The sequence below is a fragment of the Phyllopteryx taeniolatus genome, chromosome 14 (assembly GCF_024500385.1).
Source record: "Phyllopteryx taeniolatus isolate TA_2022b chromosome 14, UOR_Ptae_1.2, whole genome shotgun sequence".
Taxonomy (NCBI): Eukaryota; Metazoa; Chordata; class Actinopteri; order Syngnathiformes; family Syngnathidae; genus Phyllopteryx; species Phyllopteryx taeniolatus.
This window is the reverse complement of record NC_084515.1, coordinates 18530536-18558046: the sequence shown is the minus strand read 5'-3', so window position 1 is coordinate 18558046 and position 27511 is coordinate 18530536. Positions and strand designations below refer to the sequence as shown.

General features: G+C 43.6%; 1 protein-coding gene across 1 annotated transcript; it reads left to right on the top strand.

Moving 5' to 3' along the window:
* The first annotated feature begins 10878 nt into the window (after nucleotides 1-10878).
* On the top strand, nucleotides 10879-18609 carry LOC133488786 (glutamine synthetase). The gene is made up of 7 exons (XM_061797115.1): nucleotides 10879-11034; nucleotides 11569-11769; nucleotides 13343-13504; nucleotides 13849-13995; nucleotides 14074-14201; nucleotides 16295-16494; nucleotides 17619-18609. The coding sequence occupies exons 2-7, from the start codon at nucleotides 11604-11606 to the stop codon at nucleotides 17929-17931; spliced, it is 1116 nt and encodes a 371-aa protein (XP_061653099.1). The 5' UTR covers nucleotides 10879-11034; nucleotides 11569-11603; the 3' UTR covers nucleotides 17932-18609.
* The last annotated feature ends 8902 nt before the right edge of the window (nucleotides 18610-27511 follow it).

The window sequence follows — 27511 nt, the reverse complement described above, 5'->3', positions numbered from 1 at the left end:
GGTCAGAGTGAGGCTGCTGAATCAAACCCAGCAAAGACCCTCCTCAAGACTAACTATGATCAAATGCATCGCGGGCCTCCGTCAACACGTGCGTCCCACCGGACGCTATATGACTTCCACATGTGCGGCACCGCAACACACATTAACGGCCTTATCAGCACGCAGCTCACAGCGCAGTGGCTGACAAAAGGCGGGTTTCGTCGGAATAATGGATGCGTGAAATCAATCTGAGAGTTTCAAAAGGTCATCATGTGCAAAGCGACAGCTCCTGCAGCAACAAGAGGAAGCCATATCATCTGTGAAAGGGGTCCGCACAAAAGCCCCAACAGCGGGACTTTAATTTAAAATGGGTGAACACCAGTTGAGTTGTCTGGAAATTCAAAAACGCGCATGCTTTATTCAGCGGCCGGACAATTAATGCGCAGCAATCATCACCGGACGCTATTGAGAGGAAAATGATTCCGCACCACTCGGCCCATTTACAAAAGAAAATGTATTACAAAGTACATGCTGCTTTTTCATCCACAGCCCTTTCAATACAGAATTCAATTATGCAGAACACCTGAACAAACAATATCTCACAGACAATTATTCGGCGCCTTGGAAACTGTTGGAAAACAAATTAGCAGCAAGAGAGAGTGGTGATATTTTTGGCCGGGTGCACTTACGACGCTCGCGGCACGAAACTTTCTTCGACGACTGCTGAATTGCGCAGACTGGACGAGTTTGAAGCTTTTCTAAAAGGCTTTTAACACAATTTCGAAAATGTAAGTAGCTATCCCACAAGCATCTATTCAAATAATGCTTTCGACCACACTCTCTTGTTTGGAAGTATTGAGGCTCTCAATTAAAACCTCTCAGTTCCTGTTAATTCTTCATTTAAAGCAAGGTTTTGTACACACATACCGATAAACCCACTTATGGGATGTCCCTAAAAGATCATTCTGACTGATTATGCTACGGTGTGTGAGTTCTGGTCTTAGGCAAGTCTTGGTCTCGGATAGTCTGGTCTTGAGCACAACACTAGTTGCCGGACACAAAGAGAGGAACAACTGCTTGTGTGTTTCGTGTTTGTAGAACGTGTTTCACCACAATAAAACCGACGAGGAGAAGTGTTCGCTACCACAATGTTGTTTTCGGATAAGCCAACAGTTAGCCAAGCTTCTTCTACTTCTTTGACCACGCCGCTTTGCACTTTGTACGTTCCGGCATTCTGGATGCCCCGTGGCACCGTTCTGCCTCTCAAAGGTCAGTCTGGGCACTATGGCAAATATCTGGTGAGGGAGAGGAGACTCGCGATTGTTGGTGGAGATATGGTTGTTAAGTGTGTCGTGCGCTGTGTTGGTCTTCTGGAAAAAAAACTTTCAACTACAAGAGCATTAAGAACTCGTGCTGGGTTTTTTTTTTTTTCTTGTCATGTGTGGGTTCTCTCACTGAAAAAAAGTCAAGATGTTAAAAATTGGTATGCGAGTACCAGGCTTCCCATAGAAATTTGGGATAATTGGAAAATTACAACTATGTGGGAGCTGTTTGTGGAAAGCTCCATAAAAATATGCTTGAACTTGTTTGTTGTGGAAGCGAGCCCTGACCACAACCCCATCAAACACATAAACACTCTCACAGGTTCAACTTCAGTGACCTCTGACATCGCAAATTCCCAGCGACGCACTCCACAATCTTGTAGAAAGTCCTTCCAGAAGACCACGGGTGTGAGAGCCAAGTGTAGTCATACTCATGGATGGAGACTTGTGTTAAGATGTAAATCAGCTTGTTATTGGGGTGGTCCTCTAGTTACTGCTGGGAACATACAATCCCTGTACCATTTCGATCCTCCAGTAATTAGCCCTATGGTGTATGCTTGGAGTTGATACCTTGTGGGACACAAACAGACTCCTGTTGTACTCCTGTTTCTGTGGCCGACCGATTACAGCGTTGGTAGTTGCAGGCCTCGGTTCTCAGACCAAACACCGGAGAGCATTCGGTGAGCTCTGTTGGCAAAGCTATCGGCTTGTATTGATTGGGCAAAGACCCAGCAGCCCCTCACTAAAAAGAGATTAAAATATCAGGCTTGTCTCAGACATTTATGGAGTGTGTGACCTCAGCCCAAGCGAGTCCATACATCATAGTCCATTTCCGTGAGGCACGCTTGAATGTTGAGTGGCACCGCACGGCGACGGCGATAGCCTTGAACTGCAGCGGGAGAGATTCATTTAGAAATTGCAGCTGCGACGTCGACATAGCTGTTTCATTAAAAAGTCACACCACGTGCACTCACATGTAAATGTCCAAACATTATCTTTTGCACCTTCTTCTGGGGGGGTCAAAACGGCTGGGAACAGGAAGAGAGACAAAAGGCGTCAAAGGACGTGTGCATCCATTCGCAGCTCCCTTCATTACAGAGCAAGCGGGTCCCTGTCAGCGTCTTTTCATTACACGGGCCCGTATATCCACCGCCGGTGTCCGAGCGGTCCGCGCCTGTCAAGAAAAGGCGCTCTCGGGGAAAGTCCTCCTATCTCCCTGATCTCCCTGATTCCCCTCCCCACCACCACCACCACCACGCTAACCTCAGCAGGCCAGGCAGAAAGAGAGGAATCGTGTTTGCCATCAGCAGCTCAAGAGAGTAGCATGGCAGCAAGATTGATGACACCCTCCCTGAAAGTAACAAAAGAACTCCTGTGCACGAGGGTCCGCTTATGGAGCTTGATAGAGTTGTCATCCTCTTAATAAACAGCTCGGATATGTCAACCGTCGAGGCAGCGGGGACGCCGCGCTCACCCACCGAGCCACGGGCGGGATCACCTACTGGCATGGCGGCGCGCACGCCGCTCCATATGGAGGACCCCCGAGGGTGTAGCGAGGCAATTACCGGAGAAGAATAAATACATGAGAAAATGTTCACATTTGTTGACTTTCGCAGGAGTGTGAGAGACTCCGAGCAAGATGGCATTGGAGCTCCCGTGAAGAATTTCATTCATCCCAGTTCTGGCTGTGATTATTATACTAGCACGTGGCACTTTTTTGTTTTATTAATACCTGGGGAAGAGCGTCAGCTGCGGGACAAATGGACCAGAAAGAGGACTCTTATCTTGACAGCAAATCCAAACCGGGCATTCCCAAACACCAAACCGTTTATTTCCTCATTTCCATTGCAACAAAAACACGAGCAAATATTAAGACGGACTACGGTAAATACAATGTGGCAAAACCTCCCAAAGTGTTGCTGAAGTAGCTACTTGACATTTCGGGAGCTATGTGAGAGAATGAGTTGCCGGGTTGGCTGGCAACCGGCGGGAAGAATGTTTGGGGCTGTTGTTGTGGCACATTTTACGACCTTGAAATAGAGCCGCACTTCGCTATGCTGAATTAAGTCTTATATTAAAGCATTAAAGTGTTAACATCGACGAAATATACTGTAAAGCGCAGCAACAAAACTAAAGGATGAGTTAGCACGAAAAGCCCAAATGATCCTCAAAAGAGATTTTGGTCAAACTTCTGTTTTTGAGTTTGTGGAGGAACCTTTTTTATTCGCGAAAGTCACAACGTTGACTCATTGACTATTCTTGAAATCAGACGTAAATGTCAACTTCCTTCGTTTACTGTCCGATATATTAACATGGTTCAACCTTTAATCAAATATTTGTGGATTCTTTTAATTTTGTTGTGTTATATTAGTTTTATTGTTGTTGTTCCTGTATTTTTATGCTGTGTACGGTATCCTTCGGTCCTGAAAAAGATGCCTATAAATCAATTTTATCATGATTATTGCCCCAAATTCCTCACGCTATTAACGTGAGATATGCAATTAAATCAAATATGCAATTTATTTTGCAGTTGGATACTCTTGATATATTTTTTTTTTTTTATACCAAGCTAGTTTCAAACCATTAAGTCATAAGTAAAATGCAAAAACGAAAATTACAAAAAATGGGCTTCTATTGGGACTTCCTTTTCCAAAAATAGAAATATCACACAACAATGAAATCAAATTAGATTTCTGAGTTTGTGTTAATGCATTTTTAAAGCATATTGCATATTTAGTCTGGTGGGCACCATGTATCTCCAAATACATCACTTTTTTGTAAAAATAACAGACCCGCGTAGGGACTGACCAAAATGATTCATTTGTGAATTTTTCACAAATCAATAACATATACTCAGTTGCACGTGAAATATGGCTATCATACTAAAAATGAATGTTGTTAATAGTCCAAAGTTCTTTAGACCATGTTGACTGTCTAAAAACATCTAGAGGTGTGACGCATACACAAACAGAATTGAAGAATTTGACATAACTTGAAATAAAGACTCGAAATGTTATCAACTGGAGACAACTTATTTGAATTCAAGAGGCCATGACAAACAAATTCTTGCCAGGAAAATGGAGCAAAAGAAATTCATTTTTATAAAGTCTGCCACTTACAATATTCACTCATTTTTGGGGGTAAAGGGGGGGGCAGCAATGTTGTTGTCTCAATTGAATCTGCAGCCCACTCCTGGTGTGATACCTAGTTAAAGCCAGCAGGGTGTGAAATGGTATTTGGAAATAAATGAAAGTGACTATGAAACAGAGGAGTTGGAAGATATTGCCGTGTCAAGATGACAGACAAGCCGTGGAATGGAACGAGGGAGAGGAAAAAAAAGTTATTATCCCAAAGAAGAGCGAGGAGGCTGGATTAAATGTAACCCATGATGGCTCACACAGCTCTATGCCTTCACCCTCACGCTAACGCACACAGGCGAGATGATGGAGACCACAAAAAAAATAAAAATAAAATCACAACAAAACCCCTGCTGCAATTGCTCGCCTGTTGATTTTCGTGTGAACAATCCATCTTATTGCGGCGCCACGGTGCCAATAAGTGTTATTGTTTGCCTATTGACGCTCCATATAAAAGTGCTTTGAAGGAGCTTTGGAGCAGCACAATCCCCGGAGGCTCTTCCTCGCCTGATTTACAGCTCAGCTGATGAGTCACACGGGACACGCCGGCCGTCGGAAATAGCGACGGCCACGTTGTCGGCCTTATTTGGTTTTTTGATATAAAGTCGACTGTGCGCGCGGAGGTTATGACGATACGACGACGCCGCGGGGTCGTTTTAGGAGTGTTCAAAGGTTGTTAAGATATGGGGACAGCTTGGAACGCCGAACACGAATTTAGCCCACGCCGGGGGCGGATCTGCATGACGGCACGACCCCCGGACAAAAGCGGTATCGGCTTCATCGGGTGTCGAACCCGAGGCCCGTGGGCCACATCCGGACCTCCGCGTCATTTTACGTGAGTTGCAAAAGCTTGCCAAACCAAGGTACACACCAAACTGGGATTTTTGGCTTGGTTTTTGTTTGACCCGTTGCGCTTATCCATTGACGTGGTTTCACCTGAGAGGAACCGTAACTACGATGTGGCCCATGAGGAAAACGACTTTGACAGCCCTAAGCGACCTTTTGTGTTCTTTCTTCTTGGCATGTGGCTATTCAGGTTTTGTTCCACTCTTGAGCTAGCACGCCAATGACAGAAGAGTGCCAAAAACGTAAATATTGACTTCCTCAATTACACACAAACGTATAAAACAGGCCCTTTGTACATTCCATTTCAGAGAGGAATGGATGACATGCGATTATTAATTGAAAGCATGATGATGAAAATGGAGTTTCTTTTTTTTTTTTCATTTGCGTCTTTCACCACACACACACACACACACACACACACACAAACAAGAAACCTGTCTCCCAATTTTCTGTATTGCATCTACAGGATCATTTTGTCCACTGCCTGTCACTTTCTGCAAAAGGCCTTTTCATTACATTTTGACAAGCCAGTTCATTACACGTAATACATGTTTGACATGTAATAGCTGCAATCAATGTGAGTGGGGAATGTTGATTTAGGTTTTTATCGCTATGGGGGAAAATCTTTAACGCGTTCCTTTAGTGTAGACTTTCGATGTATTATTAAAGGGCCATTCGCTCAGAAAAGGCTTCTGGAGCAGAGCCCGTGTGTTTCAGTTGTTTCGTCACTGTGAGAACAGGAACAGGAATGCTGGAACTCCTAAGAACTCCTAGATGGGTGGCTGCTGCCCTCTGTAGGTGCTTTGTGGGTGCTGCATCTTATTTGAGGACGACTGAAGCTTGTGGATATGTCTTTATTTATGTATTAAATAGGACGCCATCAAATCACATTAGGATTTTGTTTTGTATCTAACGGTGGTGAAAAAATAAGGAAGGTGATATATTGTATAATTTTGCCGTCTTGCATTAAATCACAATCAGAATACTGTTCTTCTTTGTTTGTTTTTACGGAGATATTTTCTCTACGGAGATGAGGATTCAACTTCAATTTAGAACATCAGTTTTTTTTTGTGTTTTTTTTTTAAATAACACTTGTGTACCACTGCAGGGAACGGTATTGAAACACTATAGCAAAAAAAACGTCTTATAATTCTGCATCTAAATACACAATCCACTAAGCTTTTTTTTAAAGACCTTTCACCTTTAATACAAAAGGCTTCTTCAGTTCTACATGGAGTCAGGTCCACGGCCCCTGGAGGTCACCGACAATCGGTATATAGTATGCAAGTACAACTACTACGGTGGTGAGCTGTGCTGGTGACATTAATGGGTTGAAATGTTACAAATCTGTACGCGTAAGTACAACTGCTGTGGGACGTCGCATTACGGCTACGCTATGCTAAGACTACTTTCAGGTAGCATTGTTCCTCTCCATAATACAATAATGTAGAAAGAGTCAGAGATTCCCCCAACCAATTAAACGTATAACTCGTGCCATTTACAGATAATCTTCTACCAGAACTATGAACCATGTTGACTGGAGGACTTCGGTTTTGCATGAGCTCCAGCGTCACATGTCTTTCATTACTGGAAAGAACATTCAGACTGGTGAAGCACGGCGGGGTCATGCCCTCCGGCCCAACATGACAATGAAAAAAGACAAATAGGCTGAAATGTTATCCTCAACCTGGGACATAACCTCGGTGGAGTTGAAGGTAAATTCCTCTTGTGGGACAAATAAAGGACAGGGAACGTAAATTTATTTTACGTTTAAGGCTGTTTGGCCCACACTCAGAATGTTAAGCACATAGTACCTTGTAATTAATATACGACATCAATTAAACAACGTTTAGATGTGGCGGCACGGCGGACGACTGGGTTCTGCGGTTGCAGGTTCAAATGCGGCCTCGCCTGCGTGGAGTTTACGTGTTCTCCCCCCGTGCCTGCGTGGCTTTTCTCCGAGTTCTCCGGTTTCCTCCCACATCCCCAAAACATTGAAGACTCTAAATTGCATCAATGTGTCAAGGATATCACCGCATTGGCTCAGCAACACTGCAGAAAACCAATGTCAGTAAATACAGTTCGCCGCTACATCCGTAAGTGCAACTTGAAACTCTGCTATGCAAAGCAAAAGCCACAAAAATGCTTGTTCGATGACTGAAGTGCATAACCTAATTCGACTACCCAGATTGCTCTTTTCATGAATAGTGAAAATAATAATGAATAATAATGCTACGCAATTTGAGTCGACTTTGTCGGGAAAGTGACGTCTTTTGACGCGTCGACTTGGAGAACCCGTCAGAATTTTGGCCCGTACGAGCTCATTGGTGGATATTGTTTCACTGAAATTTGAGATGAAACGGAAGGGTTGAGGAGAAAAAAATACTACATTTCTGCGGACGCCGTCATCTGATTTTCATAATTCTTGATGCGTTATGCTCCGGTTGCAGTGGCTATTCCAAGCAGACTCAGCGCTTTGACAAACTTGTCATTTTTTGGCCAATCTTGCCTTGTTGTTAGGATGTTGCTATGATGTCATGACATAATACCATCGTTCCGGTTTTGCGGCCCCCGCCTGCCGGCCTCCGCGGAGCACCTCAGGGCTGCAGAGAGCGTTCATGTGTTTCAGAGCAGGTTCAAGAGCCACCTTTTAACTTTAGCTTTTAACTCATATTTATTTATGTAACTTTCATTTCATTGTCAATGTTTCATTATTATTTTCATGCAGTTTTTAAAGTTTTGAGTCGGTGATTTATGTTTTCAATCATCCATTTTCTGTACCGCTTCTCCTCACTCGGGTGGCGGGCATGTCGGAGCGAGTCAATCATGTTCGATGTTGTCAATTTGATTGTTTTACATTTGTTGGCGTAATATTTGACTATCTTCCCTCCGCAGCCCTGGGAAGCGGCCACGGTCCTTCCTCGGTCGCCTCGGCTCCTGGTGCTGAAGGCTCGTCGAGATGGGGTTTCCTCAACTGGATCCGTAGGCCATGCTATCATTGCATTGAACCCCGTGTGTACGTGTGTGCGGGCATATGCGAGTGTGCGTGTGTTGGTGTGGATGAGTGGCAGGTGGGAGTTGATTTTAACCACGTAAAGCACTTTGAGTTGCATTTTTTGAATGATAAACCTCTTCTTAAATAATGATGGAGGAATTTCTTTATTGCTGCAGTCCTTGATTGATTGAATGATTGATTGATTGATGCTAATGGATATCGGAGTACTATCACCACGTGGTATGTTTAGGAGTGGTTTTCATATACTTCTACCACTGGTACACAGTGATTGATAACGGATTGATCATTAACCAATATGTAAGCATGCACAATGCAATCTATAATTGGAACACTATTTAAATGTGAAGAATATTTTGATTGTGTCCAACAGGAGGCGCTGTGCACCAGCATACAGTATTATCTGCAGCACAGCAGAAAAGCAGTCTTTTTTCTTTTTTTTTTTTATTCTTTTTTTTTTAAGTTTAGCGCAGGCGGAAGAAAAAAAAAGATGGATGGATGGAGGAATTTAACGTATGGAGCCAGCTGGTGGAGTTGCAAAGATTCTCATGAGGACCGCAGTTGGTGGGCAGCCATTTTCAGGTCTTTCCAGAGATGCTCAATTGGGTTTAAGTTTTTTTTTTCTGTCAATATGGGGTGCTGCGTGTACATTAATGAGGAAAAAAAAAAAAAAAAAAAAGAACTTCAATGATTTTAACAAATGGCTGCAATACAACAAAGAGTGAAAAATGTAAGGGGGTCTGAAAACTGTCCGTACCCACTGTATTACAATAGGTCTCAAGTAAACGTGTTCCAAATGCAAGTCATGTTCTGCTGAGCTCTTCCACACGCACACAATGTCATCTAAGGATTCTAGGGCGGCCTTTGACCTGAGAGACCCAAAAATCCACATGGGAAGGTGCTCCAATTTCCGCCACGATGACTAAATGGCCATTTTAATCCAACTGAGAATAAGCGGTACAGAAAATGGATGGATGGATGACGTGTACTGTACTCTCAACGACCTTTTTGATGAGTGAACCTGCAAAATCTCACTTGTTGGTGTTTCTAATATACACCCTTTGTAATTTAATGTGAATTAGAACATCTCTCAGTGTTTGCCTTGTGTAGCTCTATACACCTAACTAAAACCAAACTAGCACTTTAATTTAATAGACACATTGCTTAAAGTAAAGCAAGTACATTTTTACACAGAGCTTGTGCAGCTGCACCTTAAGTTTAGAGAGCTATATTGAAGGTAGCAGACAGGTCCAAATTTTAAAATTCACCATTTGGTTGACGTTGGCTACAATAAGGGAACGTGTGAAACAAACTGCTTACTGCAAAGCGCTTGCTTGAAGAACGATTTCTGATGTAAATGTCAGCCGCACTGTGCTAGTTCACGTGTGTGCGCTGCACTGATCGCACATTTCTGTGTTGTCCAACGAGTTAAGCGGTTTGACATTTCTGCCAACCGTGTCGCTAACCATAACATCCGCTAGCCAGAAGCTGAGCGGCACGGTGTTTGTTTACATGCTAGGCGTGTGGCGAAAGCGCGGGTCCATTACACCTTTTGTGCCTTACCGAAGACGAGCCCTGTGGGAACCCGAATAATGACTATATCGTATTGTATAACTTTCCCCTGCGATTGATTATGTATGTGTTTATTTTCATAACAGCTTTGGACAAAGAAAATCAGTGGTCAGCATTCAAGGGCCAAAAACACTGAGCCGGATGAGGCCCACTGGCCTTTGGTTTGATACTTGTAATCTAGATAGAAGGATGCAGTCGATACTGTACTTTGAATATGTGACTCAAAATGTGGGTTTTTTTCTTTTTAGGAGATTACTGCAATGCTAGTCAACTATGACTCATGCAAACATTTAAGCAACATAAAGACTGAGGCAAATGGAACAAATTGTCCGTGGTTGTGTGTCCTCATAAAATTGCGCACGTGCGGATCCAGTGGTAATGGGATTACATAAACTCCCCCGCTCTAACCAGTAGCAGTAACCTATTTAAAACACAGGGGGGCGCCGACGGACAAACTAACGTCCCGTTGAACGGATTTTGGGCTCGCTCTCTCCCTTTTCGAATCCTTTTCTTCGAAGGCGATAGAAAAAGCAACGATCGAGCTTGACCGATCATTGAGTCCACATCGTGTATGTGTAAGCACGGGGGGTCTCGCGCGTGAGAAAAGAACTCGTGCGGTGGAGAGAAACACGTTGCGAACACGCGGCTGCCGCTGAAGGTATGGCCGGGGCGTTACTAGGACTCCCACATTGTTTCCAGGCACTATACGTCCTACTCCAATTTTATTGGCTCCAGGACACGCGTCGCTGCACTATGATTGGCTGCTGGGTCCAAGTAGAACACGTCCTATGCGCCAGACTGGAAATGATGTGATTTAAGTGTGGTCCTAACTCTCCCTAAACCTAACCTTAACCCATATTAAACCGCCATAAGACCTAACCCTAGCCCTAAACCTAACCATAACAAACATATTTGTTTTTATTTCGTACAAATGTGTTTCATGTTTGGGATCGTCATCCCGACGCAGGAACCAATCATGTTGCAGCGGGGCGTGTCCTGCCTGGAAACTGTGTGGGAATGCTAATAACGCGTCGCTTCCTTATAAATATGGCCGCAGCAGCGGTTCGGTACCGGAGAATGGTAGAAATACAAACGGGGCAGCGCAAGACCAGACACTGGACCTGCCAGTCCTTTAGTTTTTATTTCAATTTTGTCCTTTCTCCAGGTAAACTATCTTTAACTCTCCCTTCGAATTTATGCCAGCAAAAGCTGCCGGACTGTGTATTGGCTGATATATCTATAGATATAGATATACATCTATATGTATATATTTAAAATTTGCAACCAGGCTAAATTTCGAGACGAATATTCGTTCCTTTTAGACAGTGTAGCGTTAGTTGTGTTGAAGCGGTCACCTGGCGGAAGCTGCAGTTGATGCAATATTTCTTCAGGACGTGCACTCGCTTGTAATTGCTTCGTTTTCCTCGTGTCACCATTTCGACGCCAACCTCGATCGAAGGACAAATGACGACGACGACGCAGGCGTTTATTTGTATTTATAACGGAATTTTCCGTCGCATCTCTTCGATTTGGAACACAAACGCGACGAGTTTTCATCATTTCGGCGGTAGTATTGCCGTCTTGTTTTTCTGGAAAAGTGAACAATGGTGGCCATTTTTTTGGGGGGGTGTTTGTTTTGTTTGCACGCTGGGGTCTCACGTCTGCTTACCCCCCGCCCGTCCTGTTGTCTTTCATCCAGGTGTGTTATAGTAGGAAATAATAATAATTGAAAAGATGGCCACGTCGTCCAGCGCTACCTTGAGCAAAGTCATCAAGCAGCATTACCTGGACTTGGCTCAGGGCGATAAAGTCCAGGCCATGTACATCTGGGTCGACGGAACCGGAGAGGGGCTCCGGTGTAAAACGAGGACTTTGGATTTTGATCCCAAAAGTGTTGAAGGTAAGCAGCTTGTCAAATGGCTTTGCAACTCATTCATTTTAAAATTTTGTAAAAAAAAAAAAAAAAAAAAAAAAGGGGGGGGGGTGGCTAACTGGCTGGGGGTCCCCAGTAAATTTCCGCAAAGTTGCCGGTAAATTTCCATCAGAAGTCAAACAGTGGGATTTTGGAAATAACAGTATTGAAAGGTAGCATAAATATGAACATGTTTTGTCATACGCAGACATCCGTCCATGCACTATAGTACCGTTTTTAAAAGCATGACATTTCAACAGATTTACTTGTAAGTACAACTAAATCAAATCTCAAATGTTTTATTGAGCAGTCAATTCTTTCACTAAAGAACAAAAACATGAATGTTGAGTTGAATATTACTTATCCTCCAACCCGTTAAAACTAACAAATCAACACCCTGTCCTAAAATACTGACGAGGTCCCGTTCAAAATGTCAAATGAAAGGAGCTTCCCATTCAACATCCAAATAAAAATCTTCTCAAGCCTAGCCTATGCATGTTTGAGAAACCCTTTCAGGCAATGGACTCTTTGTATTTAACTGGACTTGCATGAAATCTGCAAAGATATATTTCCCCCCAACTGTATATACAAGTTCCCTATTAGGAGCCAACTTTGTAAATTCCAGGGCCTATTAGCATTTATTCCTGTTAATTCCCATTTTTCAAAATTCTAAGAATATTGCAACCCTAATCTTCACCTGTTTTATAAATGTGAGGGACCACCAGCCCACATACATGATGAGGATACAATGGCCATGTGTGTTCTTACTGCTGTTATGATCTACTCAAGATGGCCAGCACGCATAACAATGGGGTGTCTGGAATTACCACTCGTTCCCTAATCACCATACAGTAGCTACAGCGCTTTTTATATAGCGGACTAATAAATTGACTCCTCGGTTAACTTGAGCGTGCCATTGATTTACGTCATTGCTGTGGTGTAATTACAACTTGCTGGATCAACATAAGCTGGTGGACCTTCTGTAATAAATTATAACATTTATATTGCAGTGCATTTCATAACTTATTACAAACAAATGAAACACTTTATTTCCCTGTGTGTTGTGACGTGTTGCTTCTGTATTTTTCTGTATGCCTTGTATGTGTGTTGTTCACTACTTTTGGAGACGTACTGTGGGTCACGTTCAGGACACTATTGGGGATATTTGAACGGCACTAAAAAATGTCAAACTCACTTTAGGGCACTATATTGGGCATCCAGATTGCTGGAAAATACTAAGAATAAAAATGGTAATATGAAGTTGTAAACTTTTCCCATTTTTTTAATTTTTTTTTTTAATTGTGAAGAATGACCTGATTTGTGTTACACTCAGTTAAATTGGTTGCTCCTGTTTGTGTCCGGCGCAAACTTCCTGATTGGGGATCGTTCTTTCTCATTTCAGAAATATTGAACAGGTTAAATGTTTATGATGATAATCTGAAGAAAAATGACACCAGATACTCACTCTGATGAATCTTTGAAGACATTTGATAATAGTGGCTTTGTTGACTGTGATTGGAAGCTATTTAAAATGTGACCCAATTCCCTGTATGACCTTTAGAACTTCCCGAATGGAACTTCGACGGTTCCAGCACTTACCAGGCCGAAGGCTCCAACAGCGACATGTATCTCATCCCTGCCGCCATGTTCCGTGACCCCTTTCGCAAAGACCCAAACAAGCTGGTGCTCTGTGAGGTTTTCAAGTACAACCGCATGCCTGCAGGTATAAAACCACTGAAAAAATACCATACTTGACTGCTATTAGTGTTAAAAAAGTTATCTGCATGTCAGCTGACTCACCTGGGGGTGACCTCCTGCTGGCTTGAAACAGATGTGCGCACAGATGTCACATTTCTGTCTGCATGCGTACAGTAGAACTGGGCCTTTGTGTTACGTTGCGTGCTGTAGTGGCGTGCTCTAATTAGCGGGCACGCGGTTGGGCAAATGCTATAAGTGCACACCATCTGAAGCAAATTTAGGCCCTCACATGAGGAGAAAATATGTGACACACAAATACCAATTATAGGGTTTATTTGCAACTAATGTCCTTTTTTTCCACGTGTGCAGAAACCAACCTGCGGCTGAAATGCAATAAGGTGATGAGGATGGTAGAAGAGCAAGTTCCCTGGTTTGGCATGGAACAGGAGTACACCATCCTGGGCACGGACGGACACCCCTTTGGCTGGCCGTCCAATGGATTCCCAGGACCTCAAGGTGACAAAAAAAAAAAAAAAGTAGTAAAGTGCCAATGTTCTTGTTTGAATATAAATATAACGTCTGATGTGTTCTCAGGTCCATACTACTGTGGTGTGGGAGCAGACAAAGCCTATGGACGAGATATAGTGGAGGCCCATTACAGAGCTTGTCTCTACGCTGGGGTTCAGATCTGTGGCACAAATGCAGAAGTGATGCCGGCCCAGGTAAGAATCAAGTAGACCGTTATGCCTATTGTTATGTCATAACAACGTATGATCAAAAACTAATACAAAAATTTAAATGATAAATGAAAAAATAATGTACTGTTTCGTCAAAGATGACGAATTGGAAAAAAAAAAGTATAATTCATGTCACTCAGGATCATCGAAATAAACTAGAATATTGTGGGAAAACTTCAGAAGTTCAATTCAAAAAGTGATATGTATTGTATAGATTCACTACAGTGCATGAGTGAAATATTAGATTTTTTTTTCACCATCAGATGAATTGAATTTCCATCCATCCATTGTCTTCCACTTATCCGACGTCGGGTCGCGGGGGCAGTAGCCTCAGCAGGGAAGCCCAGACTTCCCTCTCCGCAGCCACTTCCTCCAGCTCTTCCGAGGCGTTCCCAAGCAAGCCGAGAGACTTAGTCTCTCCAGCGTGTCCTGGGTCGTCCCCGGGGTCTCCTCCCGGTGGGACGTGCCGGGAGACATCCGAATCAGATGCCCCAGCAACCTCATCTGGCTCCTCTCGATGTGGAGGAGCAGCAGCTCTACTCTGAGATCCTCCCGGATGACGAACTTCTCACCCTATCTCTAAGGGAGAGCCCGGACACCCTGCGGAGGAAACTCATTTCGGTTCTTGTTCTTTCGGTCACGACCCACAGGCCATGACCGTCGGTGAGGGTAGGAACGTAGATCGACCGGTAAATGGAGAGCTTCGCCTTTCGGACCGATGCAAAGTCCGCATCACTGCAGATGCTGAACCGATCCGCCTGTCAATCTCGCGTTCCATTCTTCCCTCACTCGTGAACAAGACCAAGATATTTGAACTCCTCCACTTGGGGAAGGATCTCATCCCCGACTTGGAGAGGGCACTCCACCCTTTTCCGACTAAGGACCATGGTCTCAGATTTACAGATGCTGATTCTCATCCCAGCTGCTTCACACTCTGCTGCGAAACGTTCCAGTGAGAGTTGGATATCACGGCTTGATGAAGCCAACAGAACCACATCATCTGCAAAAAGCAGAGATGCAATACTGAGGCCACCAAACCGGAACCCCTCTACGCCTCGGCTGCGCCTAGAAATTCTGTCCAAGTTATAAAAGGAATCGGAGATAAAGGGCAGCCTTGTCGGAGTCCAAACCACACCGGAAACGATTCAGACTTCCTGCCGGCAATGTGTACCAAACTCAGACACCGGTCGTACTTGGACCGAACAGCCCGTATCAGGGGGTTTGGTACTCCATACTCCCGAAGCGCACCCCCCATAGGACTTCCCGAGGGACACGGTCAAACGCTTTCTCCAAGTCCACAAAACACATGTAGACTGGTTGGGCGAACTCCCATAAACCCTCGAGGATCCTGCTGAGGGTGAAGAGCTCCACTGTTCCACGGCAGTTTCTGTAGCCGGGTATTGGGTCGCCAAGGTCCCCGTCTTCTTCCACCGCCCAGCTCACATTGCACCCGACCCCTATGGCCCTTCCCACAGGTGGTGAGCTCATGAAAAGGGGGACCCACGTTACCCTTTGGGCTGTGCCCGGCCAGGCCATATGGGTGCAGGCCCGGCACGAGGCGCTCTCCTTCGAGCCCCACCTCCAGGCCTGGCTCCGGAGAGGCGCTCCGATGATCTGCGTCCGGGCAAGGGAAACCTCGATCCATTTAATGTATTCTTCATAGGGGTTTTGGGAGCCGTGCTTTGTGTGGTCCCTCACCTAGGACCGGTTTGCCAGACAACTTAGCTCCTCGGATCATTGAGACACACAAAACCCTCCACCATGATAAGGTGACTGCTCAAGGAGAGGTGAATCGAATTTGAACCATGAAACCATAACCAACCATTAAACCATAAATGAAAATAATTTTAAATGTAGGAATTGGCTTTCTGAAGTTTGTTGTTTGTTTTTTTTCTCCCGTGTTTAATGACTCTGTATAAGTTTAGTTTTTTTAATTTAACGTCTTAAATTTTTAGATTCAAATTTATTTGAATGCGCCTGCATGTAGCAGTTTTTAGGACACCCTAAAATGCTTAAGATGTCGAGGGGAAGGATGTTGGATTTCACGTTTTAATGTTGACGTCTTCATGTGCGTCTAGTGGGAGTTCCAGGTTGGCCCGTGCGAAGGGATCGACATGGGCGACCATCTGTGGGTTGCGCGCTTCATCCTGCACCGCGTATGCGAAGATTTCGGAGTGATCGCGTCGTTTGACCCCAAGCCGATCCCCGGCAACTGGAACGGCGCCGGCTGCCACACCAACTTCAGCACGAAGGAGATGAGAGAAGACGGTGGATTGAAGTGAGTGTTAAAGAGCTCACTGGTTCTGTGAAATGTTGCTCAATTCAAGATCATGTTTAATTTCCGTAGGAACAGAACTGTGGTAACTTGTGCAAAAGTCCTTCCCACTAAAAGGGACAAAGCTGAAGTTCAACTACATTAAGACTACATTTCAGTGGCTGCCAGAACTCAGTCACAAACAGGCCATAAAGAGGACACATTTGAACAGCACATAACTCCTTTGTCTATTTTCTCATTGCATTGGTTTCTACTTTGTCAAGTCATCATAGTTTCTTTATTGCTCCTCTTCAATGTGCTGTTCCACATGGCTCAGTTTTAGGGCTTCTGTTTCTTTAACATTGGATAATCTGGGACAACGTTGAAGATCAGCTTGACATGTCTAAGAATGAAATGAGTCTGTTAGGCTAAGTCATCGTAGTTTATTTCTTTGTTTTATTGATCATCTTATATGTGGTGTTCCACATGGCTTAGTTCTAGGGCTTCTGTTTCTTGACGTTGAATAATTTGGGACAAAGCTGAAGATCAGCTTGACATGTCGAAGAAGGAAAGGAGCCGTACGGAGGACCTAATTTACATAGTGACACTATTTTTCGCTCTCATGCTACCTCAACTGGTTGCCCGTCCAGTCTGAATCTCGTTGCCGTTGTGAATTCTGTTTTAAACAGGATCGTTAAATGCAACCTATTTTGCATGGACATGTTAATGCAAATGCATGTTATTTGGTCTAACGTAATTTAAGTCGGAATGCAGTGTAGTCTTGTGCTAACCTACCGCAGTAGTCAAGTCATAATTACAGCAAATGTTTTTTTTTTTTTTTTTTTTTAAACTTCTAGACCAGAAATATAAAACAATCACATGACAAACTGTGTACAGTAATAACTGAGCGCATGTTCTGGCACATGAACTAGTTCATTGCGTCCCGTTCGTACCCACAAAACATCCAAAGTCGGAGCATCCAAAACAGAGAACTCCTCGTACTGCTAGCTCAATGTGATCCTCTGCAATGCTTAAGTTTGAACATCGAATACATTTAAGGCTGGACATTGTATGTTCACAGTAGGCCAATCTCAACATTCCATGCGGTCCTGAATGTGTCTTCAAAGATCTGTCCCCTCTCCTTCCAGAGCCATCGAGGACTCCATCGAGAAGCTGGGTAAGAGGCACCGCTATCACATCCGTGCCTACGACCCCAAAGGCGGGCTGGACAACGCCCGCCGCCTCACCGGCCACCACGAGACCTCCAACATCAACGAGTTCTCAGCAGGCGTGGCCAACCGCGGCGCCAGCATCCGTATTCCGCGCAACGTGGGCCAGGAAAAGAAGGGTTACTTCGAGGACCGCCGCCCGTCGGCCAACTGCGACCCGTATGGCGTCACAGAGGCGCTCGTTCGCACCTGTTTGCTGAGCGAAGAGGGTGATGAACCCACGGATTACTGAAGCCGCAACACTCGTGGATTGACTCCAACTGCCCACCCTCCTAAATTGATCTTTTCTTTTAAGTAGTACTGTATTTTCTTCCCAACCCCTCTCACTGTTTAACCTGCATTTTAAATGGCTTCAAGTTGGCTGGTCAACTTAAAATGGCTAATTCAAGTCTTTAGTAGTCCCCCTCTGGTCATGGCAGGGTACACCATCCCCTCGTCATTAGAAGGGATTGGCTTTTGTAACGTTTTTTTCTAGCCATGTCAATGCTGTTCCCCAATCCCATAAATGAACTAAAGCACATGGACACTGAAGCGTAGAGCTGCTAAAGCTGGACAGCATGTACGACTTAACAAGTCTTTAGTTCATGTCCTGCCAATTTACTTTGTTCTTTTCCAACTACCCACGGTACTAACTCTTTGATTTTGTTTTTTATTATGTGTATTTTTAAATGGCAATGTTTGTCTTCAGATTTCTGACACACTGGGTCAACTGTGTTGGTACGCTTGTAGATGTCTGTGCCCAGATTATGTATGACGTTCAAATGTGGTGGATCTGTCCATAATGCCATTTGTAGATTTTCCTCAAGGAGTTTTATCCTTTCGTTAAGGCACCCAGTTTGGTAAATTTGTCAAGTTTACTGAACCTTGGTTATTTTTCTCTTGGTACATTTAAAACTTATTTTTATCACAACATTGCTGTCTTGTCTTGTTTTTAAATTCAAGTGGAAGTGATTATGTATGCAGCCTAAATCATTACAAAAGCATCTTCTGCTGAACCTGATCAGCCTGTTAGTGTCTCGACGAGCAGTCTGAAAACGTTGACCAGTGTATTTTATTATTATTATTTTTGTGCTCTCCCTTTTGCATCCCATGTTAACATGAGACCGCTGACTCACAGATGAAGATGAGATCAGCGCACACCGCCTGTTAGACGTGACATCAAATAAGCATAGTGCACACACCCCTTGTTTGTCAGCTTGGGAGTGTTAAGTCAATAAAAGTGACCACAAGTATGTGCCAAAAAATTTGAATTGAAAATTTGAAAGTCCATTTATTTCAATCATTTGTTTCAAAAAGTGAAACTTGCATGTTATATTAGTTCACAACAGACAAAATGAAATAGTTCAAGCCTTTATTTGTTTCAATTTTGATTATGGCAGAAAGACAAAAAAAATAAATGAACCCAGTATTTCACAAAATTGGAATATTTCATGTGACCAACAAGAAAAGATCTTAAACACTGAAATGTTGGCCCTCTGAAAAGTGTATTAAAGTAATATGCCCTCAGTACTTTGTTGGGCCTCCTTTTGAAAGAATTACAGAATCATGGAGGCGATCAGCCTTTGGTGTTATTGTAGCACAAGATGCTTTGATTTTGGCCTTCAGGTCGTCTGCATTTCAGGGTTTCTGTTCCCTCATCTTCTTCTTGACAGTACCCCAACAATTTTCAATGGGGTTCAAGTCAGGTGAGTTTGCTGGCCAATCAAGTACTGTTGTTTCATGGCTATTAAACCAGGTATTGGTAGTTTTGGGTTTGTGGGCGGTGCCAAATCCGGCTGGAAAATAAAATCACTGTCTCCAAAAAGCTTGTCGGCAGCTGGACGCATGAAGTGCTGTAAAATTCCCTGGTCGACGACTGCGTTGACTGTGCACTTGACAAAAGACAATCGACCCCCAAACCATTACTGACTGTGGAAACTTCACACTGGACTTGAAGCAGCATGACTTTTGTGCTCCTCCAGTTTTCCACGAGACTCTGGGACCTCGGTTTCCAAATGAAATGCAAAATTGACTTTCATCTGAAAATAGGACTTGGGACCACTGGGGAACAGACCAGTGCTTTATCTCCTTAGCCCAGCACAGACGCTTCGGACGTTGTTTTTGGTTCAGGAGTGGGTTGACACGTGGAATTGTACAGCTGTAGCCCATGTCATGCAGACTGCTGGTTCTTGATGCGCTGACACAAGCCTCAGTCCACTCCTTATGAAGCTCCCCCAAGATTTCTGAATCGCCGTTGCTCGACAATCCTGTCCGTACTCTGCAGTCCTCCCTGTCACTTGAGCGTCTTTTCCGGCCACAGTTTCCCCTTCTTCTTAACACTCTGTTCATGTACTTTGATACAGCGCTCTGTGAGCATCCAGCTTCTTTTGCAATTTCTTTTTGAGACCTTTTCTCCGTACGGCAGGTGTCAATGATGATTTTCTGCACAACCGTCAAGTCAGCAGTCTTGCCCATGATTCTGAAGCCTACTAAGCAAAGACTGCGACCATTTAAAGGCTGAGGAAGTCATCTGCAGGTGTTTTGTGTTAATTAGCTGATAAGATTGAGACAAGGAGCCTTCAACGTTGAACTTTGTCATGCTATTCTAATTTTGTGAAATACTGCATTTGTTTATTTTGTTGTTTTTCTGCCATAAACATCCAAATTGGCTTGAAAGGGTTGAAATATTTCACTTTGTGTGTGGTTTCACTTTTTGAAACAAATGATTGAAATAAATGGACTTTCCCTCGATATTCCAATTTTTGAGCACATGCCTGTTATCTCTAGTTAGGTAGGAGCTGATAAAACACCAGCTAGTGGGTTTAAATGATGCCTCCGGTTGGTGTGTTTAGTTGTATTTTTAGTATACCTATTCGTGTCCTCGAGGGGAAATTCCCACTCTGATGTATACCTTGTGTTAAGAGATTTCTACTAAATAATATGCGTCTCCGTTCCAACAGTGGTCAATATTGGCTACATTATGCACATGGGTTTGAATTTGAGTTTGCAAAATGAAAACCTTATGTTTAAAAAAAAAATAATAAAAAATGGATTCTGGTCATTAGTTTTGTACTTGCATAGCAGTTAAGTCAGCCAGAACCAAATAGCATGGCTTTACAGAAAGAATAATGCTCCGTTTTGATTGACAATTTCAGTCTTTATGACAGTTGTAGTTTGTAGTTGTGTACATCCGAATAAAAGAAAAAGATCGAGAACATTTTTTTCCCATTTTTTTTATTGAAGAATTTATCCTCCCATGTCCTGTTTTAAAACTTAAACATAAAAATTTGAAATTTAATTTAAATTTTTAAAATTTTACTTCATTCCAGGTAGCTAAAAAAGCCAACCCGAATATAGACTTTTTATTGTAATTATGTTCCATTTCTAAATATGAAATGCATGAAAAGAAACTGTAAATATGTTCAATATATTTTTAAATATAATAATATTACTAGACAAACACTTTAATAAAACATGAATGTACATTGTACAGTATCAAAGTATTTGTTCAATTATGACTTGTATTTGTTAAATTGTCTGACAGTGTCCATTCAAAATGGGCCATTTTTGTACATTTGAGATCATCAGATATTTTGCCGGTCTAACTAATGTTGCGGCCTAACTTGCTCCAGGATCTGTAAGGATTTTCTGTGCCTGTGTTGCATTTCTTCACATTTACTGCAGCTCCTCTCAGCGGTCTAGAATGTATTCAATGAGACTTTTTAGACACAGCCGGCCTAGTAATTTGCAGCTGGCATAGTCTAAACACGTCAGCGTATTTATCTCTGTTCAGTCAACATATGTGACAGCTCAGCAGTTTTGTTTTTCACAGGTAAGAACATTGTTGAGGTCAGGGCACACTTGCGTCGACTTTTTTCTCCGGGCTGATGAAACGTCATCTGAACAACACACAAGAAAAACAACATCTCATAGGGCAAAAACTTTCCTTTCTATAGGATTCTGTCTCCTTTTAGTGGGGGAGGGTCTGCAAAGTTGGCATTGAGACCTTTCCCCTACATCCCAACAGGGCAGCTAGCTGCTCCCTCATTGGTCTGCCAGAATCCGGCTCACCAATAATCGAGAAGAAGACTGCTTCAGTGTTCTCTCAGAGGATGTCGGCTGCCCTGAGGCGAACATGTGCCTCCCTTTCTTTTGTTCTTTACCCTCCCCTTCAATTTTCTTGTCACTGAAACCTGTTAGGGTGTTTTCCACACTGAGGTGGAATTCTGGTAGGTGCTGTTCAAGGAAAATTTTGAACAGAACACAAAGTTCCCACTTAATTCAGACAACAACAATATTTTCGACAACATCTACAGTTTAAACAAATGAGAAAAGGAGTCTTGTGATTGCTAAAAGTGACAAGATTTCAGAATCAACAATCGCATTCCGTATACTGTAGGCAAGGACATGATTCCTACTTCGACAGTGGAAAAAGATGGATTCAAAAAACTGATCAAAACATTGGCTCCCAGATACGAGTTGCCCAGTAGGAAATATTTATATTTCACAGAGGAAGCATTGCCTGAGCTTTACAATGTCAGGGAGAAAGTTACAGCAAGCGTGTCGGCTGTAAAACACCTTTCCACGACTGCCGACCGGCACAGTACAACCGACTTCACTACCTTGAAGTACGGCGAACTGAAAAGTACTTGTTTGCAGACAAGCTACCATACTGGCGAGACAATTGCGCAAGGACTGAAAGATGGCCGAAATTCTTGGAAGTTGAATGAGAGGAATCAGGTCAGGTTGCTAAAGTGGCTCCTCTGCTTTTGAGGTTATCATATTTTGAAACACCACCTGCTAGTAGAAGTCATTAATTTCTTTGGGATGTTTCGAATGGTTAAATAAACCTTCTGCTTTAAAATGTGAATCCATTTGGTCGAGTTTTATACATTTATAAACATGAATACAATAAATATATCAAATATCGACATTCGGGAAAACAATATCGTGATATCAAATTTAGGCCACATCGCCCAAAACTAATCAAAATGCAGGTGGAGTTGCAGGTGGGGTCTCCAACGTCTTATGTTATGTTGACGTCTCGTGTGACATCGTGCACGGCAGTGTCCAAACAAGCCGTAAAGAAAAGCAAAGAAAAAGCTCGACACACACCTTGACCAAAGTTCATCCTTTGATGCCTACTGATCATACGGTCACGGGGCGAACACTGCTGTCGCTACGGCGGTTGTTGTGCCCATTGTTCTCTCGTCCCTCACGTGGCTGCTCAACGCCATTATCCCAATCTACTTTGTGGCCTTCTACTCTGCCTCTCAAACTAAATGCTTGAGGCAACCGCTCGCCCCACAGAGTCCGGCTTCTGTTTTTTTGGTTTCTTCTCTCGAGGGAGGTTGCTCGTGTGGGCTTCAGTTGCTCTTCTTATATAATTGATATAATATCTGAGGATTATGCTCAATGTGTAAAGTGCCCACAAATATCATATATACGTCAACCCGCAGACCTCGTGAGATCGTAATAATGGCAGACATTATGGCTGCGTTTAGCCGGACAGGAAGCAAGCGTGACGAGGCATGTGTGCTGACAATGTGGGCCGTATATCATATCTGATCTTTACAAGGGCATATTTTAGGAGCCTCAGCTTCCTTAAAAGACACCAGCATTAAATCATTGCGTTTTAACGTAAGGAAGAAAACAAGCTGTGCTGACGGTTCAGATCATCGCTCGTAGTTGGAATTGAAGGGACGTTATGTCCTCTGGACTTACGGGAAAACAACACTTGGCATCGCTTCTGTGCCAGTAATTAGCGGTACATTTGATGATATAGCTTATTTGCGACAGAACTCCCTTGAAAACTAAACACGCAGAAACCACACTTCTGGCAGCACAACACTGCCTTATTATAAATAGCTCTTCGGATTTGTTGTAGGTCAAACTGACCCGTTTTAAGCATTTTAAAAGGTGGAAAAAAGATTTTAAAATCATTACAAATAGGGTTGCCTTGCTCTTTACTTCTTATTTGAGGTTTAAATATTTATCTAGCTGGTATCTTAAATAAATTGACGGTGTCGGCTTACTTTATTGCCAGAGTCTGGGTTCTTTAGAAGACACCTATTTGTTTGTTCAAACCCACACCGCCACACTATCGCAAACAAGCACATTTCAGCAAGATCATAAATACGGTGTGTATGGTGTCCTAGAATTAGTGACGCTTGAGGTATTTTGACAAAAGTGTGTCAAGTTATTAAAACATACCCCCCCAAAAAAAAATACCCACAATATGTCACTTTTCAGGGTGCAAATAGAGCATTTTGTTTTCCCATTGTATTATATACTGCAGCTGTTAACTAAGAGATGAAGATGACTTCATGTTGACACAAAGTATTCCTTCTAACTGCATCGGTTGGATGCCTTAATGACATGGTTGGTACTTCAGTGCCTTTATTGTCAACCTTGCTGCATGCAGTCTGTGAGACAAAAAGTGTCGCTCATTCTCAATCTCAGTCGCCGGCTTCGTTTGCCAGCCGTCTTCGCTTCCCAGCTCAATTAAGACCTTCCATTTGCATGCAGAATCGACGCCGCGGTCAGCCTGGGAGAGCTCCAAAAGACGGGGAGACACTGCACAAAGGATGGAGAGGGATGCTGCTCTGTTGCTATGACAACCGCCAGAATGTACAGGCTTGATCCTGGTAGTGGTGGTGGTGGGAGGGGGGGGGGGGGGGGCAATGCGGCCATGTTATGTAAGGATATATTTATTTAAAAAAACAAAAACAAAAACGGGGTCTCACAAATGGAACTGCACAACAGCCCCTCTGGTCAAACGCAGCATTAAGATGCTCATCATGAACGCACACCGTCACCTTTGGTCACGTGTGTTCCTTCCAGTAAATACTCCACACGCTCTGTCAACTTATTTAGCATTGCACATGCAGGGAAGACACGAAATCATGTGTTCCAAGCTTTGCTGCGCCTGCATTGTGTGTCGAGTGTGTTGTTGTGTAACGCATCCCACTAGTTCCAACCGGTCTTGCTCTCGATACAGTGATGTGAAATGAGAATTCTTGCCCTTAAAGGCGTGAGGAGGACATTTTCTCAACTAGTGTGACAAGGAAAGGATGTTTCAAACGGTGAGAAATGTTGTGGCCCACACACTTTGGACACAACCTCAGGTACAGCTGCACAGTCTAACAATGCATTAGAGCACAGCACTGAGCCTTTGCAAAAACGATATTCATTTATCTATGTTTACTATTGCATTTGTAGTTTGCATTTGTGTTCACCTGTATTGCATCATACTGAGAGACATACTATGCATACAATTCAAATAAATAGAGTTCCCATTTAGTACCTTTAAATAAAAAGGTCTGACATTCTTCGGTAAAAATACAAAATGGTAAAGTAAACTTAACACTCACTTGTCACACACGCTGGATCACATCACTCGGTTTTGGGGGGCGGTTCTGTCTCATGCAAATGATGAGTACGGATTTCGTTAACATGACGACCGGGGACAGAGCTCGGACGTGATGAAGCGAGCGGCTACTCAGTAAAACAACTTTGCTGCTATATTTAGCGGCTTTGATGAATCATCCTTTGATGACACATGACACTTTTTCAATCAAAGTAGCGGATCCGTGCATGAGGCGCATGCAGCGGTCACGTCGTCAAACCTCGCCCTAACGTTGAAAACGTCAAACATCAAAAGTCTGTGCCTAAACTATAACACAGTCAGCTAATGCTAATCAATTGAGGTCACCATCTACACAATCACATACCTATTGAGACCAGGTGTGCTGTTTAACTGACGTGAACAACAGCCCAGCCGCATGGTCCGTTAAATCAGTTTGTCTGTTAAATTGAAGCACTTTTGTGTGACCTAAAAACATCAGTACAGTACAAAATTATTGTAAAGCTTTCCCAAATGTTTGAAACGTTTATCCGAACTTACCTCACTGGTGCATGAAAAAGGGTGAATTTGAGTTCCAAATGGACACCGTTTTCTGGCCATTAAGTCGGAGTCCGTTAAATCGAGGTTCAACTGTATTTTTGAATGACTTTAATAAAACTGTGATTGTGGCTTGTGTGTGTTAAATGGCTTTCCAGGCATTTGCTTTCTGTCCTCAAGCAATTTGGTGACTTACCAAATGTAGGTCTTTTGAATACTCAGTAAGGTTTCTTATTTTGCTAAGAATAAGAGCCCAATTGATCTTGTCTTAGTCACTGCTGCCACATTCAAATCATATAGCCAGTAAAGCTAACCATATCAGAGATGGGGAGGTATCTGCGATGCACTGAATCCGCAATATTGCGAGGGGATACTGTAACATGTAATATGTAACATGAGCTTCATCTTCTGTTAAAGACCAGTAAAGACTTCGGACGTTCCGCGGCCATGTGCTTCACGGAGACCTGGCTTTGTGACGCTGTACCCGATGTCGCCGTCATGCTTCCCGGCTTCCACATTCATCGAGCGGACCGCGACATGGAATCATCGGGGAAAACAAAGGGCGGCGGGATATGTCTCTATATCAACGAAAAATGGTGTACGGACGTCACGGTGCTCAGCACACACTGCAGCCCGCATTTGGAGTCGCTATTCTTAAACTGTAAACCATTCTACTCGCCACGTGAGTTCGCATCATTCATACTGGCTGGAGTCTACATAACTCCTCAAGCTAACACGAACGCCACATTGCTAACGCTCGCCGAACAAGTCAACAAAATTGAAAAAAAACACCCGGACTCACCCCTCATTATTCTCGGGAACTTTAACAAAGCTAAACTCAACCACGAACTCCCTAAATACATGCAGCACATCGACTGTCCTACCAGGGAAAATAATACTTTAGACCACTGCTACACTACGGTAAAAAAACGCATACCGGGCTATACCTCGTGCAGCCCTGGGCTCCTCTGATCACTGCTTAATTCACTTAATACCGACGTACAGGCAAGAACTTAAATGTGCGAAGCCTACAGTGAAAACAGTCAAAAAGTGGACCAATGAAGCCAAGATGGAACTTCAAAGCTGTTTAGACTGCACAGATTGGAGTGTCCTTGAAAATTCAGCTGGCAGCCTGGATGAATATACGGACACTGTCACATCCTATATCAGTTTCTGTGAAGAGGTTTGTGTACCAACAAAATCATTGCGGACATTCAACAACAACAAGCCGTGGTTCACTGCTGAACTTAAGCAGCTTCGCCAAGCTAAGGAGGACGCATATCAGAGCGGGGACAGGGCCCTGTATAATCGAGCTAGAAACCAGCTGACTAAAGAAATTAACATTGCAAAGAGGAACCATGCAGCAAAGTTGGAAAAACAGTTTAGCGCAAACGACTGTAAATCAGTCTGGCATGCATTCCAATCGCTGACTAATTACAAGCGACGATCCCCCCAAGCTGAGAACAATAGCACACTAGCCAACGACTTGAATACCTTCTACTGCAGATTTGAAAAGGACAGTTTCAGACCACACGCCCACCCGGCCGCACCCGCGACCACAATCACACCTCTGACTTCTGCGTTAACCATCCATGAACAGGATGTGAGACGCATCTTCAAACAACAGAAGATTAACAAAGCGGCAGGCCCGGACCATGTGTCCCCATCCTGCCTCAAAGTCTGCGCGGACCAGCTCGCTCCAGTCTTCACTCAGATCTCTGGAAATGTGCGAAGTTCCATCCTGTTTCAAACGCTCCACCATCATTCCAGTCCCCAAGAAACCTGCAATCTCGGGTCTGAATGACTACAGGCCTGTCGCTTTGACATCTGTGGTCATGAAGTCCTTTGAACGTCTCGTGCTGGACCACCTCAAGAGTGTCACAGGTCCCCTGCTGGACCCCCTGCAGTTTGCCTACCAAGCGAACAGGTC

Coding starts and splice junctions, on each gene's coding strand:
- LOC133488786 (XM_061797115.1), top strand. CDS start 11,604: ATGGCCACGTCGTCCAGCGCTACCTTGAGCAAAGTCATCAAGCAGCAT. Junction 13,996..14,073: donor TGGATTCCCAGGACCTCAAG/GTGACAAAAAAA, acceptor ATGTGTTCTCAG/GTCCATACTACTGTGGTGTG. Junction 16,495..17,618: donor AGAGAAGACGGTGGATTGAA/GTGAGTGTTAAA, acceptor CTCTCCTTCCAG/AGCCATCGAGGACTCCATCG.